This window comes from Thamnophis elegans, chromosome 4 (assembly GCF_009769535.1).
Source record: "Thamnophis elegans isolate rThaEle1 chromosome 4, rThaEle1.pri, whole genome shotgun sequence".
NCBI lineage: Eukaryota > Metazoa > Chordata > Lepidosauria > Squamata > Colubridae > Thamnophis > Thamnophis elegans.
Window position 1 is genome coordinate 65,340,308 of NC_045544.1, and position 21,736 is coordinate 65,362,043.

The 21,736-nt window shown below is 39.4% G+C and overlaps 1 protein-coding gene across 1 annotated transcript; it reads left to right on the forward strand.

Annotated features, from left to right (window-relative positions):
• Positions 1 to 1,140: 1,140 nt before the first annotated feature.
• On the forward strand, positions 1,141 to 20,797 carry C4H1orf198 (chromosome 4 C1orf198 homolog). The gene is made up of 4 exons (XM_032215711.1): positions 1,141 to 1,619; positions 10,580 to 10,630; positions 17,172 to 17,717; positions 20,070 to 20,797. The coding sequence occupies exons 1-4, from the start codon at positions 1,272 to 1,274 to the stop codon at positions 20,124 to 20,126; spliced, it is 1,002 nt and encodes a 333-aa protein (XP_032071602.1). The 5' UTR covers positions 1,141 to 1,271; the 3' UTR covers positions 20,127 to 20,797.
• Positions 20,798 to 21,736: the final 939 nt, after the last annotated feature.

Below are 21,736 nucleotides of genomic sequence, written 5' to 3' on the forward strand. Positions count from 1 at the left end.
CTGTGCAAATGCTAAGTCTATTTCCCATTGTGTGCCTGCTTATTCTTCTATAATCCTTTCCTCTCCAATCTTTCTGCTCTGTGAGAGTGAGGGGAAAACAGGTAGACCCAGGAGAAATTGCCTATCAAAATAGTTTGGGGTGGTGTTTTTTTTCTTGCTCCCCTCACAGAGTGGAGAGATTGAAAAAGAAGAAACCCATAATTCAAAGCAATGAAGAGCTATTGCTTTACAAACATATAAAAATTCCATAATCATTTTTTTAAAAAATCAAATAGAAAAACACCCTCCGCAGCAGAATTCATTTTATATCGGCTCATTACAGCCATTGTAAGAGTTCGTCACCATTGCTGGATCCCCAGGAAAATACGAAATCTGGGGCAATATGATGTAGATGCCAAGGCAGGGAAAAGCTTTTCCATCAATCCTTAAGGTCGACGCTGATAGATGGGACAATTAACCAGTGGAACAGCTTGCCTTCAGAAGTTGTAGGTGCTTCATCATTGGAGGTTTTTAAGAAAAGACTGGGCAGCCACCTATCTTAAATGGTGCAGGTCTCCTGCCTGAGCAGTGGGTTGAACTAGAAGACCTCCAAGGTCCCTTCCAGCTCTATTCTGATTGACTGGGTGCTGATGGGACGGATGGGGAGGGATGAGTTCACCTGAGCTCAGCTGAAAATCCCAAGGTGCCCCTTGCTCCAGTACATCATAAACAGCCTTCACGAGAGATCGGATTTTTTGCCTCTTACTCTTAAGGCAAAACAGCCCGTTGGTGAACCAGTCCATCTGGAAAACATAATTATGCGAGGCGACTCAAAATACTTGTTGCGAGTTTTCACTGATTCAGATTTGAGTAAGCGGGTTTAGAACGCTTCTTATCCAGATTAAATGGCTTTTTTAAATAAGGTTTTTAAATTTAAATAACGCTGCCACCACCACCACCACGATTGAGCGGATGAAATACACCTGGGAAGGTTGCTCTCTATGCAAATCTGGCGGCTTTGATGAAGTAAAGCAAGGAGGCCTTTCCACAGCAAACGCCATCCGCTCCAACCGGGAAGAAGCGCGGCGAGCCAAGAGGAGGAGCGAGGCCCGAGAGCAGCCACGGAGGCGTGGCTAAACGCAGGAGGAGGAGGAGCCGAAAGCTTGGCGGAGGCGAAGAGCGGAGCAAAACCGCCGAGCGGAGGGCGCGGCGGAAGAGTCGGTCGGCTCTCTGCTGCTGCCCCTTCGCCGTGCCGATTTCCCGGGGCCGCGTGAAGCAGGGGCAGGTCGGCGATGGCGTCCATGGCGGCGGCAATCGCCGCTTCTCGTACGGCGGTCCTGAATGGGAACCGGCCGCTGGACGAGCGGGAACGTAAGCGCTTCAGCTACTTCTCTTCGCTCAACCCCATGGCTCGCAAAATCATGGCGGAGAAGGAGCGCATCCGCGAACGCTACGGGCCAGACTGGGAGCGGCTGCCGCCCCGCCAGCAAGACGAGATTATTGACAAGAGCCTGGTGCAGCCCAACATCCAGGCCCGGTACGCGGCTCACCGAGGGGCAGCCCGAGACAACCCGCCTCCGGTCTGCTACCCGAACCTGCGCCTCAATACCGGCCAGAAGGTAGTGCGCTTCGGGGACGAGGTAAGCTCTTGTGCGCCGGTCGGTCGCGCTCTGCACATGTACAGGGGGTAAGCAGCGTAATGTTGCATTTTGGTTTTCCCGGCCCCGGCTTGGACGGTCCTGTTTTGAAGCAGTGGTGAGTCACCTGTGCATCGAGGTGGCATCAAGGAAAAACAGATAAGGCGTGGAGAAAAGATTTCGGGGACACAAGGTAGTATTTTAAAAAGGACTAAAAGTATCTGGCAGGGAGGCATGTGCAGAGGGCTGTTTTCCTTTTACCTTTAGGCATTACTCCTATAGTAAAGTTAATTGGGCCGAAGTCGGTATATGTAGACAAGATGCATGGTTCCATCTGGGCTGGAGAGTTGCAGTCTTCCTCTGACCAGATCCAAACAGGTGTGGATAGCTATATTTCACATCACTGATCAGAATTGCAAAGCAAAACACATTAAAAATAAACAATATACAATTTTACAATTGATAGTGGACTCATCAGTGGGTAATTAAAGACTGCCTAATTTTACAGGCAGTACAGCAAAATTCATCTATATTCAAACAGATGGAATCATAACAACTGATAACAATTGTAAGAAAAGATGGTCAGAATTTCTTGGGGTGATGGTGGGTGTTACCAGGTTAAGGAGTCCTTGAGTCCTTATATAGAGAGTACAGTGTAGCAGCAGTCCTTGTCCACAGGGCCACAGTCTCAGGTCATAGGTGGAGGGGTTTTTCTTCTAAATTTCTTTGGGTATGCATACTTTGACATCAATCACTCTGTGTTCAGTGAGATTTATTTAGATGGAAGAGCACGCCACAAGCTTTGTGCTGTTGAAAAGTTCTGGAGTCTCGAGAATGTTTATTTTCTGCCTCTGCAGGAATTAAAATTCCTCTAGATTTCCAAGAATTATTAAATACACAAGAAACAGCCTCCTCAGTTTTTAACCGTTTACCCCCATTCCCATTCATTTTGTTTTTAGTGTTGATTCTTACTATTTATCACACCCTTCATTTTATTGTGTATCCCAGTGATCGTTGTCACTGCTAGTGAGTACTTGTAAAATGCCTGATTATTTTACTGTGAAAACAGGAAAGTGTGAAATCATAACAAAAACATTAGTAACAGTCAGGATGTTCAACATAATTTGTAACGGCTGCACTGTTTTTCTAAACAAGATTTCTTCTGAAAAACAGGCTAGTTTGTATGTCTGAATAAAAGCTTAATTTAAAGGTGATGAACTAGGGCAGATACTCAAGGTCTTTAGAGTTTACTGTACTTGCTTATTATTTTAATGGAATAAAAGTGAAGCAAAATGTTGATTGCCTATCTCCCAGCTTTCAAAAGATGTCAAATCAAAAGGTGGGACTGTCTTAATAGATTTCATTTACACTCATTCCAGTTCAGGCAGTTGAGTTCTATCTCTCTGCATCTGGTTAGATTACATTCCATGCATAGATATAACATAAATCACTGTATGGTGCTGTTGCTATGGCTATCAAAGTGGGTTTTTTTAATGTTTAATGTGAGTGCATACTTGTATGCCTTATATTGATATCATTACAGCATATGAATCAGATTTGCTGTGTTGTGATTTGCACATTATTTGAGCCTGAAAAGAATAATGTGTTGGAAAGCCAGGTATAATGTAGTATGTACACTGAGAGCATATATGCACCAAAGACAAATTCCAATCACACCTAGCCAATAAAGAATTTTATTCTATACTAAAATAAAATGAGAATCTCTTGGAAACTGCCTTTAACTCTACAAAAAAAGGAAGAATGGATATAATAGTTATATAGTATATATAACATATAGTATTTATGTTTAGATAATAAACATAAACTAAGAACAAGTAGAAATGGTGACTGCTAAGTAAAAATATTTTACAATTGTGTTATTTTTGGCTATCAGGCATAAGGTTTCAATTATCTTTCATTTGACACAGTTGCTTTTCTGTGTCTATTTGCATGCATTTAGAAATCTGTAAGTTTTTAAAAACAGAGCTAGGCAATATAATGCTTCTGGGCACTAATGTGTGCCTTTTGGCTCATTTTTGGCATATAACAGGCTCCATCTGACTTAAAATATTCTTTTAATTTTAAAAAATAGGAAGCTGACACTATTCTCATTTATTATTCTTAAAAATGCTTCTAGGTTCCAGATAGGCTCCATAAGTAATCTTGGAAAATAAAAGTGGTTGCTAGCTGCAGTCAAGTATTTGCCTACCTCTCTAGAAAAAGGCAAAAGTATAAGGTAGTAAGGGGTATTTCGAAAATAAAGGATAGAAATGGGCAGTTTTACCAGTTTGCTTTTTGATAAATGGGTGTTTTGTGACTAGTTACATCTAGCCTTCAACTATTTTGTAAACAGTAAATTCTCCCCCCAGAAGACCAGCCAAGATATACTGTGAAAATTCTAAATCTGGCCACCGATCCAAACAATTGTGGAATTTATATATTGCAGAGTTTGGTAAGCATTAAGATGCCACAGGAGTTCTCAATGTTTTTGCAATAATAGGACAATAGGATTATCAAATATTTCAACTATATTTTAAGACATTAGGTACTTCAGATTTTAATTCAAGATAACTTGGGGAGGGCTTTTTTTTTCATTTCAAAACATAATCTCCCATTTTGGGTATACTAGCTAGGAATTCTGAGAATTCCAAATCTCAAACATCTGGAGTACACCAGATCGGGGAAGGTTCTTCTAGTGAATTCTGCACTTCCTTAAATGCCCATTTAAAGGATACAGTACAGTAATAGCTAAGAGCCCTATGGATATTTTTGTTACATTAGTAAAGCTATACCTATAATCTTTCAGGAGTAGAAAACCAAAAAGGAGATTGTAAAGTTAAAAATAATTGGAAAGAAGGAAAGGCAGTGCTTAACTTAGCCTGCAAATTCATTCACAGGAATAAACATTATAAAAATGGCCTGCAAACAACTAACTTGTTAACAGCAGGTGGTAGGAAGCTACTGCTAAAATTAGTATTGTGGAATTGTTTACGTTTGATTACAGGAAACTGACAATCCTTTTTGTCTTTCTCCACACAAAAATTGTGAATATTCCAGGCCTGGGTATTTTTAAAACACCTTCTAAAAATTGATCATAAAGTTACTTCATCATCATGATGACTGCATATAGTCGCTAAATGAAGTGCTAAAGGAGAGCTACCTGTAAGTAACATGAAATTTAAAAAGATGGACAGGGAGGAAGAGCAGGGGGAAAGTGGTGATCAGCTAATTGGTCCAATAGTCCCTCCAGTGATGTAGTCCCCTATTGGGTCCCCAGGCCAACCATCAAAGCCAGTTGTCCCCAGGCCAACCATTAAAGTCTGGAAGGAGAGGTAGGTGGGGACAAACCTCACCCTGGGGGTTAGGATATTCCAGAGATCTGACGTTACAGCAGAGAAGCCTCATCTGTTCTCCTGGGTAAATACATTCTTTGCTATTTTTAAATATGTGTTTAGTTGGACTAAGTAAGAGAAATTGTGAAAAAGCACAGTTGAAATTATTTTTTAAAACATTGAGCATGGAGGAAACTTGATTATGTGGTGGCTTTAACTTATGCAAGATCCTTTAACTTCTGAAAGATCCAGTAACCAGGGCTGAGATGTTTCCTATGGTTAAGATCTATAATAGTTTCAAAACTTCTCATGTAGGTTTGGAAGTAGGAGTTTTAATTTATGTGGATCAATAAAAGTGCAGTCAGGGAACGATAATTACATTTGCCTATCTACAGTCTGTCTTGTCGTATATATCTCATCACTATATGCATATACAGATTTTTGTTTGTTTATTTAATTCAATTTATATGGCCACCCATCTTCTTATAGAGACTCTGGGTGATTAACAGCAATTAAAACCATAAAATAAATAGAAATAGCGTAGCAATAGCATTTAGACTTATATACAACTCCATAGGCGTATATACCACTCCACTCTCTGAGCGCTTTACAAATGTCAGCATATTGCCCCCAACAATCTGGGTCCTCATTTTATCAACCTCGAACATACGAAAGGCTGAGTCAACGTTGAGTTTTTCAGGATCAAACTCCTGGCTGTAAGCAAAGTTAGCCTGGAATACTGCATTCTAACCACTGCGCCATCATGGATTCTACCTCTGAAAATGCATATAAATACATAAATATATCATCAGTAGCTGAAATAAACAACAACCAGTCATCAGCATAAATTCCTCATGGTCATGAGTGATACTCCAATTCTTATGCTCAGGAACACAGCCATGTGTTCAATGCCTTACAAAAAGCCAACAGCATTGGGGCATATCTCATCTTCAGAGGGATGATATTCCAAGGGGTAAGAGCCACAACAAAAATGTCTGACTTTCTGGGTCCCACAAGATGATGGGACCCATTATATGCGGATAGGTATGTTGTTAGTTTCTGGAATCTTATATCAATTATACTTCCCAGAAGAGGGCATCCTAATTCTTTGGGACTGGAGAGCACATTGGCATTCTGCGAAAATGTAGTGGGTACTCAAAAAGCATCAGCTGGGACTTCCATGAGGGAAGAGTTAATGTGACTAATTTAATGTATAGAATAGGAATAGGAGAGAAGAGAAGAGTTGGAAGTATTACATTGTTGTTTCCCAAAATTGTTTTGCTGGAAAAGTGGAAATTCTTCCAAACAAAGCATTTAAGAATGTTTTTCGTATCTCTTTGAGGGTCAGATGTATTTGTGAAAGGCAGCAGAAGCTGATGGTTGGCATGCCAATTTCCCATAATCTGGTGAGCCTTCTAAGCTTATTGTAGCTCCTTCACCAAGAATATAAGTGGTTCCCAAACCAATATGGTTAACAGTATATGCTTCAATCTTCTCTTGATAGCCTCATCTCCAAAAGGACTGTCCTAGCCAATTAGCCAAAAGAAAGTGAAGCTGGATAAAAGAAAGATAAGCAATGTCACAACTGAAGTCTGTGTATGCACAGTTTGGGAAACTACAGGAACTCAGCACAGGTGATGATTTTCTGGAACGTTATATAGACAATTATTTTTTCAAACAATTCAGTTAATCTGAGAGCATAGAGAAGTGCTAGTTTCCGTTGGCATTTCTGATGATTCCTGGGGCAAGACATTTGCCGAGGACAACTGTTGTGCTCTTCTAGATTCTTCATGCATTGGAGCTAGAGTTTGGATTTTGCAGAAAGGGAGGAAATTAACCTTAACAGAAAAACATAGGAGCTGTTACCTATGCAAAAGGGATTGACACATTTTTTAAAAGTTCAAAACAACAAGATAACATGTTGCTAATTTACTGGAGTATAAGGAGGAGGAGAAGGTATACCACAACCAGACATATAAAATTTTGTTTTATTGCAGCCAATTTCAGTAGAAGTTGTTTTATCTTTCCAACGAAGTTCATTTCCTGCGTTTGTGTATCTGGTGGAACTGACAGATGTGTGCACGGAAGCTACATCAGTACAGCAAACTCCGTGCTTTCAAGAGTGCCTTCCAAGGCATGAAGAAGAAGCTGCAGGAACATAGCTTGGGGTGGGAAAAAGGGCTCTGTGAGTACTGAGTGTGTATCTCTTTTCTTTCTCTTCCTCATCATTCTTCATTTTTTACTAGTAGTATTAAAATGCCACATAGAAAACTAAGGGCTGCTGCTGCTGCTCAAATGCTTTCATAGTGATCACAGAAGATTCTTTTGTGCTTTGGCTAACAGAGAAGTTATTACTATCTGTGGTGGATGGTCTGCACTTGGTATTTGTCATTTGCTATTCCTGAAAAAAATGAAAGAAAGATGCCAGTGTCTCCTCTCCTATCTTTCTCTTCGAATGCCCTTATTGTAACACTAGCTGACTTATTGTAACACGTAGCTCCGCTAGGAAACTATGTGATCCGGGCTTGATAAATCGACACTTAATATCTGGAAAATAAATGAGTAGTTACCATCTGCCTCACCTCTCCCCTTCTCTCCCTCAGGCTTGCCCCATTGATCCTCTCCTATCCCCTTCTCTCCCTCAGGCTTGCCCCACAGAGGCTTCTCCTATCTCCCTTTGCGTCCCTCAGTTTTACTCCTTAGCATCAGAGTGTTTTTCAGGTGGGGAGGGGGAATAAAATGTCTAAACTTCCAGCTCGCAGGCCGGATGAGTCATGCGCTGGCCACACCCATGCCCACACAGTTGGAAGTGGCAGTTGGAAAAGAGTTCTTTTCAGGTGGGAAGGGGGAGTAGAACGTCTAACTCCTTAGCATCAGAGCGTGTTAATAATACTATAAAAAATACTAATTATCTGATGGTCATTTTGAAAAATCCTTTCTTAGCGAGCACCTAGAAGCCAAGTGGAGCATATGTGCCAAATTTCATGTTTGTTGGCTTTACGGTTCTGGAGATTTTGTGATGATGCATGAGTGGTATTTCACTTTTATATATAGTTACTGCCTGGGTGACTTGTAACTAGATGCAGACTTTTCTGTGCTTGATGCTTTACTACTGCTGCTGGAACCAGCATGTGATCGTCTTTTGACTTAAGGGGTGGCCTTTTTGTCATGGATGTGCAGAAGCCAGCAGAGATATTCCTGTTCCTGCCCAAATAAAAACTTAATTCCCGCTTTAGGGGAACACTCCATATCTTTCTACGTCATGTTATTTCCCTGAGGGATTTATTCTAAGTTGTCTGAATGTGAATCAAAGACATTAACTATTTCCCTCTTCTTAGTTCAGCTCTCTGCCTTGTTAGATCTCAGCAATTTTCCAGTAAATAAAAGAAGCAAGGCCACTTCGGCCTGATAGCAAGACCACATCAGAATCAAGGGACCTTCATAAGGTTATCAGGCATATGCCAAGCATAATGGATTAGAGACTTTGACATTCCTCAGTGGCATGGCCAATGCCGGAGCAATTCATTTTTTTTTACATCCAAGAATAGTGTAAGATAAGAGCTTAAGAAATAGAGTTTTATGATGAAACTCTCCAAGCCATTAAGGAAAATATCTTGATAGATCTCTTCTGGAAAGATTTTTTTAAAAAGTCTTGTCAAACACAAGCGTGTTTGAGCTTAGCTCAGTGCAATAAACTGAAACTCGCCTTTTTATTTTTCAGTTTTAGAAACTGTAATAAGTGAACTTTAATATGAGTATCACAATTCACAAATAAATACAAAGCCACATACAGAGTACAGAATACCAAGGAAGAATAGAGATCAGATCTATATCTGATACAGGGAGCATGCTCCCTGTACTATACAGGGGTACAGGGAGCAAAAAATAGTAAAGTTTTCTAGGGAGAGAATGTTACTCACTGCAAAGTTATTGTTGATTGAATAACTTAGCTGTTGCTATCTGAGGTTTGTAGAGATTGCCAGAATAATTAGAGAAAATTAAATATGGTACCCCCATATTAAAACAGGATTGTCCCCTGAAATCTTTGCTCATTCTCAAACTCAACATTTTTAGCCATTCTCAGCTTTTAATAAAACTAAATTCCTCTTCAAGAAATGCAAAACATTTAGGAGATATGTTTTGGAAGGGAGGGAGGGAGGAAGATGAAAGTGCCCAAACCAAACCATTGACAGAGCTGCTTCATTGGACAAGAAGAGGATGAAACCAAAAAGTTTGACAGTTTTTGAATCAGGCTGTTTTTGAAAAAAGATTCCAACCCAACCAAACATTTTTAAAAAACTCAGTCGGGAACTGAAACTAGAATAAGAGAAGTCCTTTACTTTGATAAAAGAAGATAGATCAGGTCTGTCTGAAAGAAATAATAATTTAAGGCAACTATTAGACATTTGTCTGCTAGTCAAGCTTGCGGCTTAGATACTAAAAATGTCTCTTGTATAAAATGGTTGAGAAGGATCTTATGGATGTTAAACATTTCTGGCAGATGTTGAAGATCTTGACAGATGAAGCAGTCTCTGTATCAGTGGTATTAGCAAAAAAAATCTGGGGACAGTAACTTGATGGATTATCTAGCAATGAGACTTAATGATCTCTTCTTTGAATTATATTTGTCTGAAAAGGACAAAGTTCAAAATTCCAGGCTTGCAAAGTTGAATAAACTAAGTGCAAGTATAATTAAAAGTTTTTTAAATGAACGTTCTAGAAAAAAAATATTCAGGAAGTTCACAAGTTGAAGCAAATTGAGGAAGAGGCAGTGGTTTGTCAAGTAATTAATCAGATTATTTTACAAAAACAATGCATTTAAGCCTCTCACAGAAGAGTATTTGATACAAATTGGGATTTTCATTTAAACCTATTTATAAACTAAATAAAATAGGAATAATTTGTACTACTCAGGATATGAATAAAACTCGAAGAGGTCACCCCGATGCTAGAAGAAGGAATGACTTTAAGATTAAGCCAACCAGATGGCTACAAAATGAAAATCACTGATGAAAGAAGATTTCAACGGAAAGAGGACCAAAAGGGGAAACTATAATAAAATGAATTTGTTAAACTGAATAGTTAAAGATCTAGTACACTATTAATTGGAAAGTTAAGAACAGGGAAATTGACAGTTAAAATCCAGGTAGACTATGCTTTGAAGAGGTTAAGCCGTTGGTAGGCAGAGGAGAGGGGAGAATTTTCTCACTTCAGGTTAGATTTTGAATGGATCATTTGATTCTGTAAATGGGGAATGATAGAATTTAAATGTTCTCATGTATGTAACAAGTCCCAAAGTTCTAAGATTCAAAAATATGTGGAAACTTTGTCATCCATCACATTTTTCCCCTATGGATTTATTTTCTAAGACGAATATTCAATTATATACATGAAATGGAGTTTAGTCTTCCCACTGGCTTACTTTTTTGGGAACATTTGTTTCTTTTTTCATCCCCTTTTATTTATTCTGTCTTACTGGTGGAGAATTCCAGAGTCTATGCAATCTTATCATTTTGGCTGGTCTCAAAAAAATCTTCCCTTGACTTCAATTTTAAGGTATTCTGGATGATTCTGTTCCTTTTGCCTTGAAAAAAGTATGTGCTTATTGGTGTGTTTTTGCTTTTATTTCAGGATATCACCTGGCAAGATGAGCATTCTGCTCCTTTTTCTTGGGAAACGAAGGTAACTTTGTGGAATTGTTATATTTGCAAGAATTGTCAGGCTTGTTTCTTTTCAAAACACAGAATGCAGTAATAAACTTCTGCTTTGGGGCCCAGAGATAAATTATGTGTGATCTCGTGAAATATAGGTTTCAACAGCAGAAAAATTGTGATTTCTCAAAATAAATTTCAAACAATAATAATGATAAAAAATAATTCATTTTACCATTTATCATCTGAGGAACAAATGGAAGTACAAGAAACCCTTGTTTCATGCTCACAATGTGAAATGTATTTGTAGAGACAGAATATAACTGGACCAAAGTCATTGTAAACTGGTCTACTTGTTCAGATATGGAAAGCTAATGACTTTCCAGATGTTGCTGAATAATGCCCCACATCTTTCACCATTAGTCATGCTGGCTGAGATTGCTGGGAGGGATTCAGCAGCACACTTAGCCAGGCAGGTCAGTAATCTGATTTGGAATAAAGTAGTTTTCTATGTTTTTCAGGACCTACACTCTGAATGCTCCAAGTATTGGGTTTACTTGTTTATGGTCATCAAATCTTGACTTTTGACAAATGCAATTCATAAGCTGGTATTGGAATTTCTCTTCTCTTCATTCTGTTCTGACCTCTGCAAAAGTCTGAAAAAAATGTCTAACCATGCTTAAGAAGGTAGCCCAAAGCTGCAGTGAAACATTTTACACTGTCTTCCTTGTCCCAAAGGTGCTTTTTCAGGAGGCAACTGGACTTTCTTGTTTTTTCTTTTGAAGGCGTTTTGCTTCTTTTTCGAGAAGCATCTTCAGCTCTGACTGGATGGTGGGGAATGGAAGGATTTATATTCCTTGCAGACAGCTGGCAATTAGCATCCTTTTAGAGGGTAGTTGAAGAACTTGGAGGTTTATCTGTGTCCTGGTTCTGAATATAAATATAAATCCTTCCATTCCCCACTGTCCTGTCAGAGCTGAAGAAGCTTCTTGGATGAGAAGAGAAGCGAAATGTCTTCAAAAGAAAAAACAAGAAAGTCCCATTGCCTCCTGAAAAAGCACTTTTGGGACAACCACAACCAGGATGACTGAGGATCTCTACAGAGTGCCTTCCTTGTTTTTCTAGGTGAAATTGTGATTGAAAGACCATTCCATGTAATGCAGGGCACTCTTCGAATTGACCATTGGAGTCCCAAATATTGCTTTCCTGTTTTATTCTCTCCCTCCATCTTTGATAAATAGAATTGTATATGCATGAGCTCTATGGCTAGCGCTGTTCCATTTTCTTTCTTCTGCTCGACCGGCATTAATTTTGCTCGAGGAAAAAGGCACAACACATTTCAAATTCTAGAACTAAATTGTATATTACAAGCAGTCACATGCTTTCTGCTGAAGATTAGTTTCCTAGAATATTCTAAGTAATAATTTAGGTGTAAAGAATAGAAACGTGGTAAGGAAGAGGCTGTAAGTCACTCTTTGCCCTTTATGTCTTATTACAACGGTTAGCCTCATTTGAGTACTTCAGAATCATATATAAAGTTCTGAAACATGGAGGTTGGGAGATAAAGAATTATAATTACTTTTTAACTTTATTTGGCGAACCTACTGTATTAGTAAATCAACGTCTTCTGAATAAGTCTGTCCAAAAACGCATTGGTGTCAGTCTGTCTGTCTGTGCCTGTCTGTGTTTTTTGCTGATATATTTTGCTGATTGCCTTTTGTTTCTTGACAGTAATCATTTGTCTTTACAGCTCTCCCAACACAGCCCTTGGCAGCTGGTTGTTGAGTGTAGATTTATGTTGGAGAAAATGATGCTTTAAAATGAGATGAAATAATGCTTCAAATGTGAAATGGACACACTGATTTTAAAATTGACTCTCTTGTTCATCGGCAGGACTTAGCTGGATGAAAGTCCTGGGATCATTCCCAATTTGGGGTCCTCTGGATTGCTTCAGCTACAGTTCACATAATCCTCAGCCATTATGGCAAAGGCTCCCCATATAACCCAGTGAACGCAGGATCAGGTAGCAAATGATCCTCCTAACCCTGGATCTTCTGTTTCTCTCTGCCCTCCCCAGTGTAGCTAGTTCTGACGACTACAAAGAGTGGAAACCAGTAGTGGGATTCAGTCAGTTCGGACCGGTTCAGGCAAATCAGATATTAATTTTAATCTGGTTCGCTGAACCGGTAGTTACAAGGGCCGACTGACCCTCCCCACCCCGCCCCGCCCCTCCCCGGAGTCTCCACGTGGCCTTTTCATCATGCCAGGTAAGTTCAGGGCCCTCACGGAGACTCTGGGAGGGCGAAAAATAGGCCTTCCAGAAGTCCGGAAACTGGTCCATTTCCAGCCTCTGGAGGACTTTTTCACCCTCCCAGAAGCTCAAAGAAAGCACCTGGAACCTGGGGAGGGCGAAAATCCGCCCCACTGCCGCCGTGGTGCAGGAAGCTGACGAGGCCAAGCCCCCAAGGCCATGTCCACCCAGCAATCAGGCAGAGAACTGGTTGCTAAAGTTTTTCAATCCCACCCTGGTGGCAACCCAAGAAGATCTGGAGGGAAACGTCTGCTGATCACACATGAATAATGATAGCAAGTGCATTTTTTATGTTTTTGCATAAATAGGGCATCAACATAATCTGTTCTTCCTACAACTAGATAACAAAATCCAATTTAAAAATGAGTCAAAAACACATTATACTTGTTCATATATTTATTGAGGAAATGATCCAAAGCTTCATATTTGTGTGCAGCAAAAAGTATGTGAACCTTTGCTTTCAGTAACTCGTGTGGCTCCCTTGGGCAGCAATAGCTGCAACTATATGTTTCCATTAGTTGTTCATCAGTCCTGCACATCAAGCTTGGAGGAAATTTATCCCTCCTTACAAAACAGCTCCATCCATGGATGTTCAAACAAAAAGTTTGAAGCAAAGCATTTTAAGAACCACAGTGTATCCTTATGTAAACCTCCTCCATTTTTCCATGTACATATTCTTTTTTGGAATGCAAACTTTTTTTCTGATTGCCTTGGCAAAAACATACGCAGAGTGACTAAACACAAGAAAACTTAATGAAATAGGAAGACAGATAATTGCATGTTTTTTATATTGTTTTAAAAACTTAAATGTACTATTTACGTTCCTATATATATGGAATACCATCGTTATGGATTTCAGTCTTGTCTTATTTTTTCTGTCCAATCCTTTGGCAATGGAAGGGAGAATTCTTGGAGCAGTTCAGTTTATAGTTCTAAATAAAAAATAGTTTGAAGAGTTACACCATCACCAGGAACATAGTTGACTAAACTCCTCAAGGGCCTTATCTTTGGTACAAACAGAAATTCTTAATTGCTGGAGGAAGTAGGCTAGGTTCATTTAAGTTGCTTAATTGTGAACTTAGATCAACGAAACACAAGTGCTATGTTCGCATAATGTGCTTTGCTGAAAAAATATTATGGTTTAATAAAGTGGTTTGCTTCAAGACAGCACATAAAACAATAGTTGTCTGCCACCGAATCACAGACTATTTAATCCCATCTTAGACAAGTTTAAGGCACTGAGTAAATGCAACCATAGAACAGCTTTCTCTTGCAATATGGACTCCCAAGAGTATCAATGCAGCCTGCTGTGGGTTCTTATTTAATGACTTGGATATAATTTTGCTTTGTGGAAGTCTAGGTTCTGCTTAAGGTTAGGGCTTTTGAACATTTTTATAAGCTCCTGTCCTTCAGGTTTTGTTTTACTTTCTCCTCCACCCCCATATTTCTCTTCTGTTTTGCAGTTGCCAAGCCAAATAGCTTGTTTTGGCTCTGCACGCTATCTACTTCATGAAATACTCTACATTCCCCACAAGCGCATAACGTATAAAAATAGCTCTTTGGATTCTTGTGGTATTCTCTGGTTTTAGTTCAGAGTTGACTATATGTCAGTTCAGATCCAGCTTGATTCAGCATGATGGGAGTCAGCCTTATAATGCAACTCATACATGCTGGAAGGGATGGCAATGATTGGATATTGGGCCTGCAGGGCAACTTCTGAAGGAGAGAGAGTGCAACTTCCACAATCTTTTCTTTTGATCCATGGAGCATCTTTCCCAGCTTGGGCATCATCTCGATAAGTCTGGCCAGTTTTGGGAAATAGGAGAAACTGCAAGAACCTAGTGTCTAGGTTGTTGAAGACTGTGATACAGCTGATGAAAAATATTCAGCCATGAAGTGAATTTAATAAAATTTCCTGGGAGAAGTAAGACCTTCACATATATTTCTTCCATGATGATCAAGCCAGGATATAAACCAGGAGTCAGCAACCTGCACTCTGGAGCCACATGTGGCTCTTTCATCCCTCTGCTGTGGATCCCTATTGTCAGTCGGTGCCACAATTTTGAGAGGAGCTTCCAGTTGGCGGGGGGGGGGGAGCACAGTGTGCCAGGAGGAGACTCTATGATTTTCTGGTTGGCTCCACAATTGATAGGGCTTTCAGTTAGAACAGGTAGAGGAAAAAGGATACTGCGCTAGGAGGAGACTCTATGGTGGGAGAAACAGACTTCCGGTCAGCTCCAGAATTTAACTGGGAGCATCTGGTTAGGACCTTTGTGGCTCTTTGAGTATTTAAGGTTGCCGATTTCTGATATAAACAAATGTCATTGATGGTGTGATTAAAAGATTTGAGGGTAGCAAAAGGGTTTTTTTGGGCTTAGAGCACCCTTCCCTACCTGAATGCCTCTGAGTTATATGGATTTAGGCTTCCAGGATGTCCCAGCTGTTCTGATAATTGCTGAGAATTCTAGAAAATGATGTTGTTGTCGTCCCTCATCGCAAGTGTCCCAGGGATGATGAAAGCAGGTCTAGGAATTCTAGAAAATGTCTTAATGGACAAAGCTGCACTTAGCATTTGTGAATGGAGTTAAAGCTGCAATAGACAGGACACATTATGAATTATTGGAATTATTGGAATTATTGGAACCGTGTTACATGCATGGGCAGGAATGAGATTTCCAGAAATTGGATTGGAGTTTTGGGAGGAGGTTGGACATAGTCTTTGTTTTTTTAATTGCATTGTTATACACTATGGTTTTGTGCTTCCTTGCTTGTGCAACAACTGGCATTTGACATTATGTTTGGATGGGATTGCCATGGAAGAAAATTTGAGAAGGAGGGAGTTGTGTGCATCCTAGAACTTTAGGTTACTGTAGGAGATGACAAGGCTGAGACCGAAGGAAGGGTGAAACGCATCATCAGTCACGAGTCCCTTTGCACCCACAAGAGATCTAATTCTAGCCCACCTTGAATTCCTTCTATTCTTCTCCCCCCCACCCCACCCCTAATTTCCCTTAACCGTTAGTAGTTTAGATACTTGTAGAGAGCTTAAGCAATAAATCTATATACCCATTTGAACTGTCTGGATCTCCTGATTTTCCTGGTAATACTAATCAAGTATTAGGATTTAATCTTAACTACTGAATGGATATTTAATTTCGCAAAGTTGGGAAGGAAATATGTTTTGTGTTGTCTTTTGGATTGGGGAAATAGATGAAGTATTCAAGATGGTTTTTGACATGACTGAGCATGCTTACATTTTAAAAAGTTGTCTCTTAAAATATGAAAGGAAGGATTTAAATTCTTAGTGAAATAAAAGTATGGGTTGGGAATTTTAAATTTAAATGTTGTATATCCAGACTAAATCGCTTGTCTAAATATTCTAACAATATTTCTCCCATCTCCTTGTCCCGGTCTAAACATAGACTGTTATTCCATAGCAGAGCTCTTAGTGACTATTTTTTTTCTTTTTTAAAAAAAATAGCATCCTGGTCTGGCCAGAAAATTCATGTAGCAAGATATATATATTGCCTTGAACCCACAGGAATGGTTTGTGTGAGAGGAAATGACTTTCAGATATCTTGGATCAAGACTATACTTCTGGGAGAGCATGATGGATGAGAAAGAACTTCTTCAGTAACTTTTGACCAGGCAGAGTCGTTGAGAGCTGTTTTGTCTTTTTAAATTTTACTGTTGTGGTTTTTTCCCCCCCTTGTCCAGAGCCACTAAATTATTGTTTCCATTTGAACATTTTCTACATTTTTTTGCATCATGATAACAACTCTTAAGGAATGTGTATTTTGTACTTAAAGAATTCCGGGTGGGCAACTCTTATTTCTCAATAGCCTTACTCAGTATAATCATTGACAAAGGATTATGCAATCCGGCAACATCTGGATGGCAGTATGTTGCTGACCTCTGATTTTGGTCATTCTTCAAAGTAAGCAAATGGTTTAAATGTTTCGACCTCTTTTCTGACAAAACTTTGCCTATGTTTTTCGCCAGCAAAGAAGTGGGGAAAATGTTTCTTTCCTCCAAGTTAGCCTAGAATAAAGAGTTGTTCTGCATCATTTGCACCACTGGAGAATTACCATTTTTACCGCCAAGTGTAAGATTCCTTACCGTAGAAACATCAGTACTCGGTATAAGATGCCAAAGAATGTTTATAGCTAAAATGAACTACTCCCTTGTCTTATTTGAACGACTAGTTGTCCACGGAAAAGAACTAATGTTCATTTTTTTTAAACTTTTAATCCCCTAACAGAGTCAAATGGAATTCAGTATTGCTTCTCTGTTGATCCAAGAGCCAGGGGCTGCAGCACCTCAGCACGAACAGAAACAGCCTAGCAAAACCGCACCTGGCCCCCCAGCTCCCAAACCTTCCCAGGGTGGTAAACCTCAAAACTCAGATGGGCTTATACCAGCCAAAAAAGAAGAGGAGTCCTCATTTTGGAAGATCAATGCTGAGCGCTCCAAATACGAAGGGGAACAGTCTGAGTTCCATTCGCTAACCCCAAGCCAAATTAAATCCATGGAGAAAGGAGAGAAAAACCTCCAGCCTTATTACAGGCAAGAATCTGGTCCAAAAGAAGCAAGTAAAGCAGAGAAGCCTAGTGCTCCTAAGCCTGAAAAAGCGATCGCCCCAGTTGTTCCCACCACACCTGTAGAATGGGAAAAGCCTCTCTCCAGCCAACCTGCAGTTAGTGCCTTTGATGCTCATTCTGACCCTGCAGAGAAATTGTCATCTGCTGCAACCCAAAAGGAAGATGCCCAAAGCAATTTTGTTCCAGATTTACAAGGATTTGGCCAGGTAAGAAGGGGCTGATTCTTAGTTGTCTGTCCTGTTACCGTATGAGAGGTAGAAAGAACATAAGCAAAAGTAAACAAATAAAAATAACAACAACAACACTGAGTCCAGGAAAATGAGTTCTGTTAGAGCAGGGATGTCTGGCAACTCGTGGGCCCGATGCGTCTCACACACAAGCCACACCCACAGCAGCTTCACGAAGAGATAAAAACGTTGCAAAATATCACGTGATGGCAACGTGACGGGCCGAGTTTGACACACGTGTGTTAGGCTATTAAAACCTTACAACTGAAATCCTTTGTTTTCCTCCCGGAGAAGATCAGAGGTTAAAAATCTAAGATGGGAACATCACTGTTTCATGTCTTTAAAATGTGCAGCATATGCTAGTAATAGATCGCCTGAAGCCCTGCATGCTGTTTCATAAACATAAACTTGATTGCCTTCTGATTGCCAGCAAATGTGACATTTGTAGCAGCAGCTCCAGTGTGCAGAGGTGTCTAACACAGGCAGTGGAAGAGGGTAGATTTTTCCATTCATGAGGGTAGAATCCAAAACTGAGTATGAAGAGCTCCTCTTAAAGGGAATGGTGTGCTGCAACCAGATGAGCATCTCTTCTACTTAATTACATGTAAAATGATGCACTTTAGAGTTTAGAGCACATGCACAAGGTCCGAGTTTTCTGTAACTAAAACAGGAAAAGGATATGGGGATTGAGGGTGTACGTCAAAATCAGTAGCTCAGTGAAGATGCCAATTTGGTGCATGGTAGCTATAAAAAAGACACATTTCATGTCATGTTCAGGATTATTGTGAAAGGAGTTGAAAGTAAAACTGCTGGCAATGTAATGCCTTCTTTGCTAATCTAACAAGCATTCACACCTGGAATATAAAGTAGAATGCATTTGAAAAAGGACATAATAGAGTTGGGAAAGGTGCAGAAGAGGGCAGCCAACATGGAAAGGGGACCTAAATATCTGCCTATGAGAAAACGATGGGACTCTTTATCTTGGAGAAAAGGTGAAGGGCAGAGGACATGATTGAGGTGCATAAAATCATTAAAAATATAAAAATAAGTAAAATATAAAAGCAAGGAGAAAGTAGACAAGAGTTTTCAAACACTTGAATCTTAGATCATCCAATGAAGTGTATTAGAAGAATTTTAGAACTGTAAAAAAGGAAGCACTTTTTCCACACCATAACTAGTAACTTTCATGACCTGAAGATCTACCCATGGCTAGTGGCTTTGAAAGAGCTGGATGAAATCATGGACAAGTCTTGCACAGGCAGTTGGTCTTATTCCTGGATTGAGAGGAGGAGTCATCCAAATGCTGCTTGCAGAGAACAGCAGTTTGGGAGGGGCATTTTAAAGGTGCTCAGAGTTGCATTGTTTGAGTTGGGCAACTATATACATTCTTTGAATAAATAAAAATGAATCTAGAAATCTATGTCTCTATCTTTTTGTTGATTACTAAGAGAAACAAAATGCTCACCTAAGATAGGCCTTGGCATGATCTTGCAAAGCTATTATTAAATTGAGATGTGCATGAACAGGTAAGAACTAATTGTACTTGTACGATGGATTTGTGTGTAGAATTACTTCTGTACCTTAGAACTTTGTTATTTCTAGCCTACATTATACCTCACTTATAAAATCTGTTTAATGGTTGAAGGAACAAAGAGATGACCAATCCTCTCCCTACTTCTTTTATGGAAATGGTTCTTTAAGGGACTAGTTGCTTGAAGGGTAAAGTGGAATAATGTGGGGCATTCATTTTTGTGCAAGTAAAATTGGTACTTGGTTCTGGATAACCCAGCCTCTCCGATCATACAAATATTCCTACATGTCTCCCATTAAATTTAAATATTGTTTGGGTAGCATTTCTGGTAACTGGAACCTTCCGAGAAAGTTCAGAGAAAAGCCAATCATAATCTGAATATCTAAAACAGCAGAATATTTGAGCACAGCCATATATGGCTGTGGGCCACTGTGCATCAAACCTGGGAAACGTTTGATAGTTCTTTCTGCCAAACAGGATATATGAAATTCCGTTCTAGCTGGTAATAGGGGAGAGGCAATTCTTTCATAGCCTTGCTTCCCTCATTTTGGCCAGCCTTCTAGAGGAAATGTTTGGGAATCCATAAGCTAGTCAGAATGGAGAGACAACCATTGAAAACCCATTGGTGGTTTTCTGGTGGAAACACTTTGTGGAATCAAAAGCCTTCCTAATGCAGTGTAGACCCAAACCATTGTACCATATTGTCATTTTTGCCTTGGCTGTTCCTGTTTTTACATCCTTTTGAGTTGTAACTACTTGCTTTCTTTTCTAAAACAATTTTTCTTTCTTTTTTTCCACAGAGTAATGCAAATAATGCTATCCTGAAGACGGGATTTGATTTTCTGGACAATTGGTAGACAAAAACAATCCTTCAGTTGGTTTTGGAGAAAGATAAAAGAGCATCTCTCTCTCCATTTTGTCTTTTGGTTTCTGTTATTGGTTTTTCTGTGTGTTTTTTAAACTTTTTCCCGGTTCTTTTTTAATGTTGCCCTTTGTACTAATACTTTTTTGTAAAAACCTGATGAGTATTTGTATTTTGAAGTGAGCCAGTGTTAGAAGGGTGGGCAGGTTTTTTGGTCTTTTATTAATTGCAATTCTGCACATCATATTTGATGATCAACAAAGAATATCTTGCCTAATATTTGTATGTATGCTAAGGAAAAAGTGTGCAATCTAATTAGAGAGCAAATGAAGCCATCTGATAGAATACCCATATTTATTTTACACATGAATGCCAACAGCTAATTGGCCACCATCTGTATACATTTGTTACAAGAAGATAACTTTATATCAAGCACAGATAGATTTTAATATCATCTGTCAGAGCCTTGGCCGGTATGTTCTAGGTTCTGAAATTAGTGGTCCAAAACATTTTGTGAACACCATATGGTCTTTTCCTAATAGATGGAAGCACAAAGTCCAAAGACTAAAATTTAGCACATCTCTTTCAAATTTATTGTGCAGGATATAAATCTGCAGACATCTACATGCTTATTTTTACATTAGCCTATGACCCTTGACTCAGTTGCCGGGGGGGGGGGGGGGGGGGGGGGGGGGGGGGGGGGGGGAATCAAGCAGCTTTAGCTAATGAGGTGCGCGCTGAGAGGGTGTGTATATTTTTGCTTGTTTTCTTTCTGTGAAATGAGGCCCAATTGGTACACAAAACAGGATCGTTTGTTAAAAATAAAACATTTAATGAAATGTATTTAATATGTTTTATTATAAAACATCAAAGGAGAAGAAAGAGGCTAGCTTAGAGAAATAAATATGTGGCTGGAGCTGCCTTTTACTGATTAAAAACCATCTGGTAAAGGGATCTTCAGAAGAAACATAACATGAAAAATAATTAATTTGTTTGATCTCTTTTGGCCTAGCAGAACTGAACTTCATTTTGAAATTTAGCTCATTTCCTTTACCCTCACCCCTGGTGTTAAATTTCTTCAACATATTTACTGCAAGGCATTCTGATGCTTTCTTTAAAAACAAAACATTGTATTAAAATATATATATTTCATGAGATTTCTGATTCCTGGTACATAGTGTGAATAGGATCTGAATGTATCATAAAGATCCTGTTGTATTAGATTTTCTGTTGTTTCAATATTACACAGAAACTATTTTTCATGGAGAAACACTTTAATGATGACATCCCTCGCCTGCACCTTGGAGTGGTCCAGCATACCACCTTCTTTGGCTGCACACACAGAGACCAGCCTAGTCCAGCATCTGCAGCATCCAGAAATAGTTAATGCAACTGTCATTGCATTTCTGTAACTTTAAACAGTATTTCTCTCCCCATCACCTTCAAGCCTTAATTCCCCTTTCTGCACAAACTGTAATTTCTTCAACCAAATACCAAAGGTTATTGAATTTCTGCTTTTGACCTTGAGAATCGATTTCCTGGGAGATGACCCAATAATAGAGATATACTGTACATGTGTACCTCTGATGCTATACGGAATTCTTA

Bases quoted from the DNA above. Each gene is read 5' to 3' on its own strand.
- C4H1orf198 (XM_032215711.1), top strand. From the start codon at position 1,272: ATGGCGTCCATGGCGGCGGCAATCGCCGCTTCTCGTACGGCGGTCCTG. The intron at 1,620-10,579 runs GTAAGCTCTTGT...CTTTTATTTCAG, and splicing joins TAGTGCGCTTCGGGGACGAG to GATATCACCTGGCAAGATGA. The intron at 17,718-20,069 runs GTAAGAAGGGGC...TTTTTTCCACAG, and splicing joins ATTTACAAGGATTTGGCCAG to AGTAATGCAAATAATGCTAT.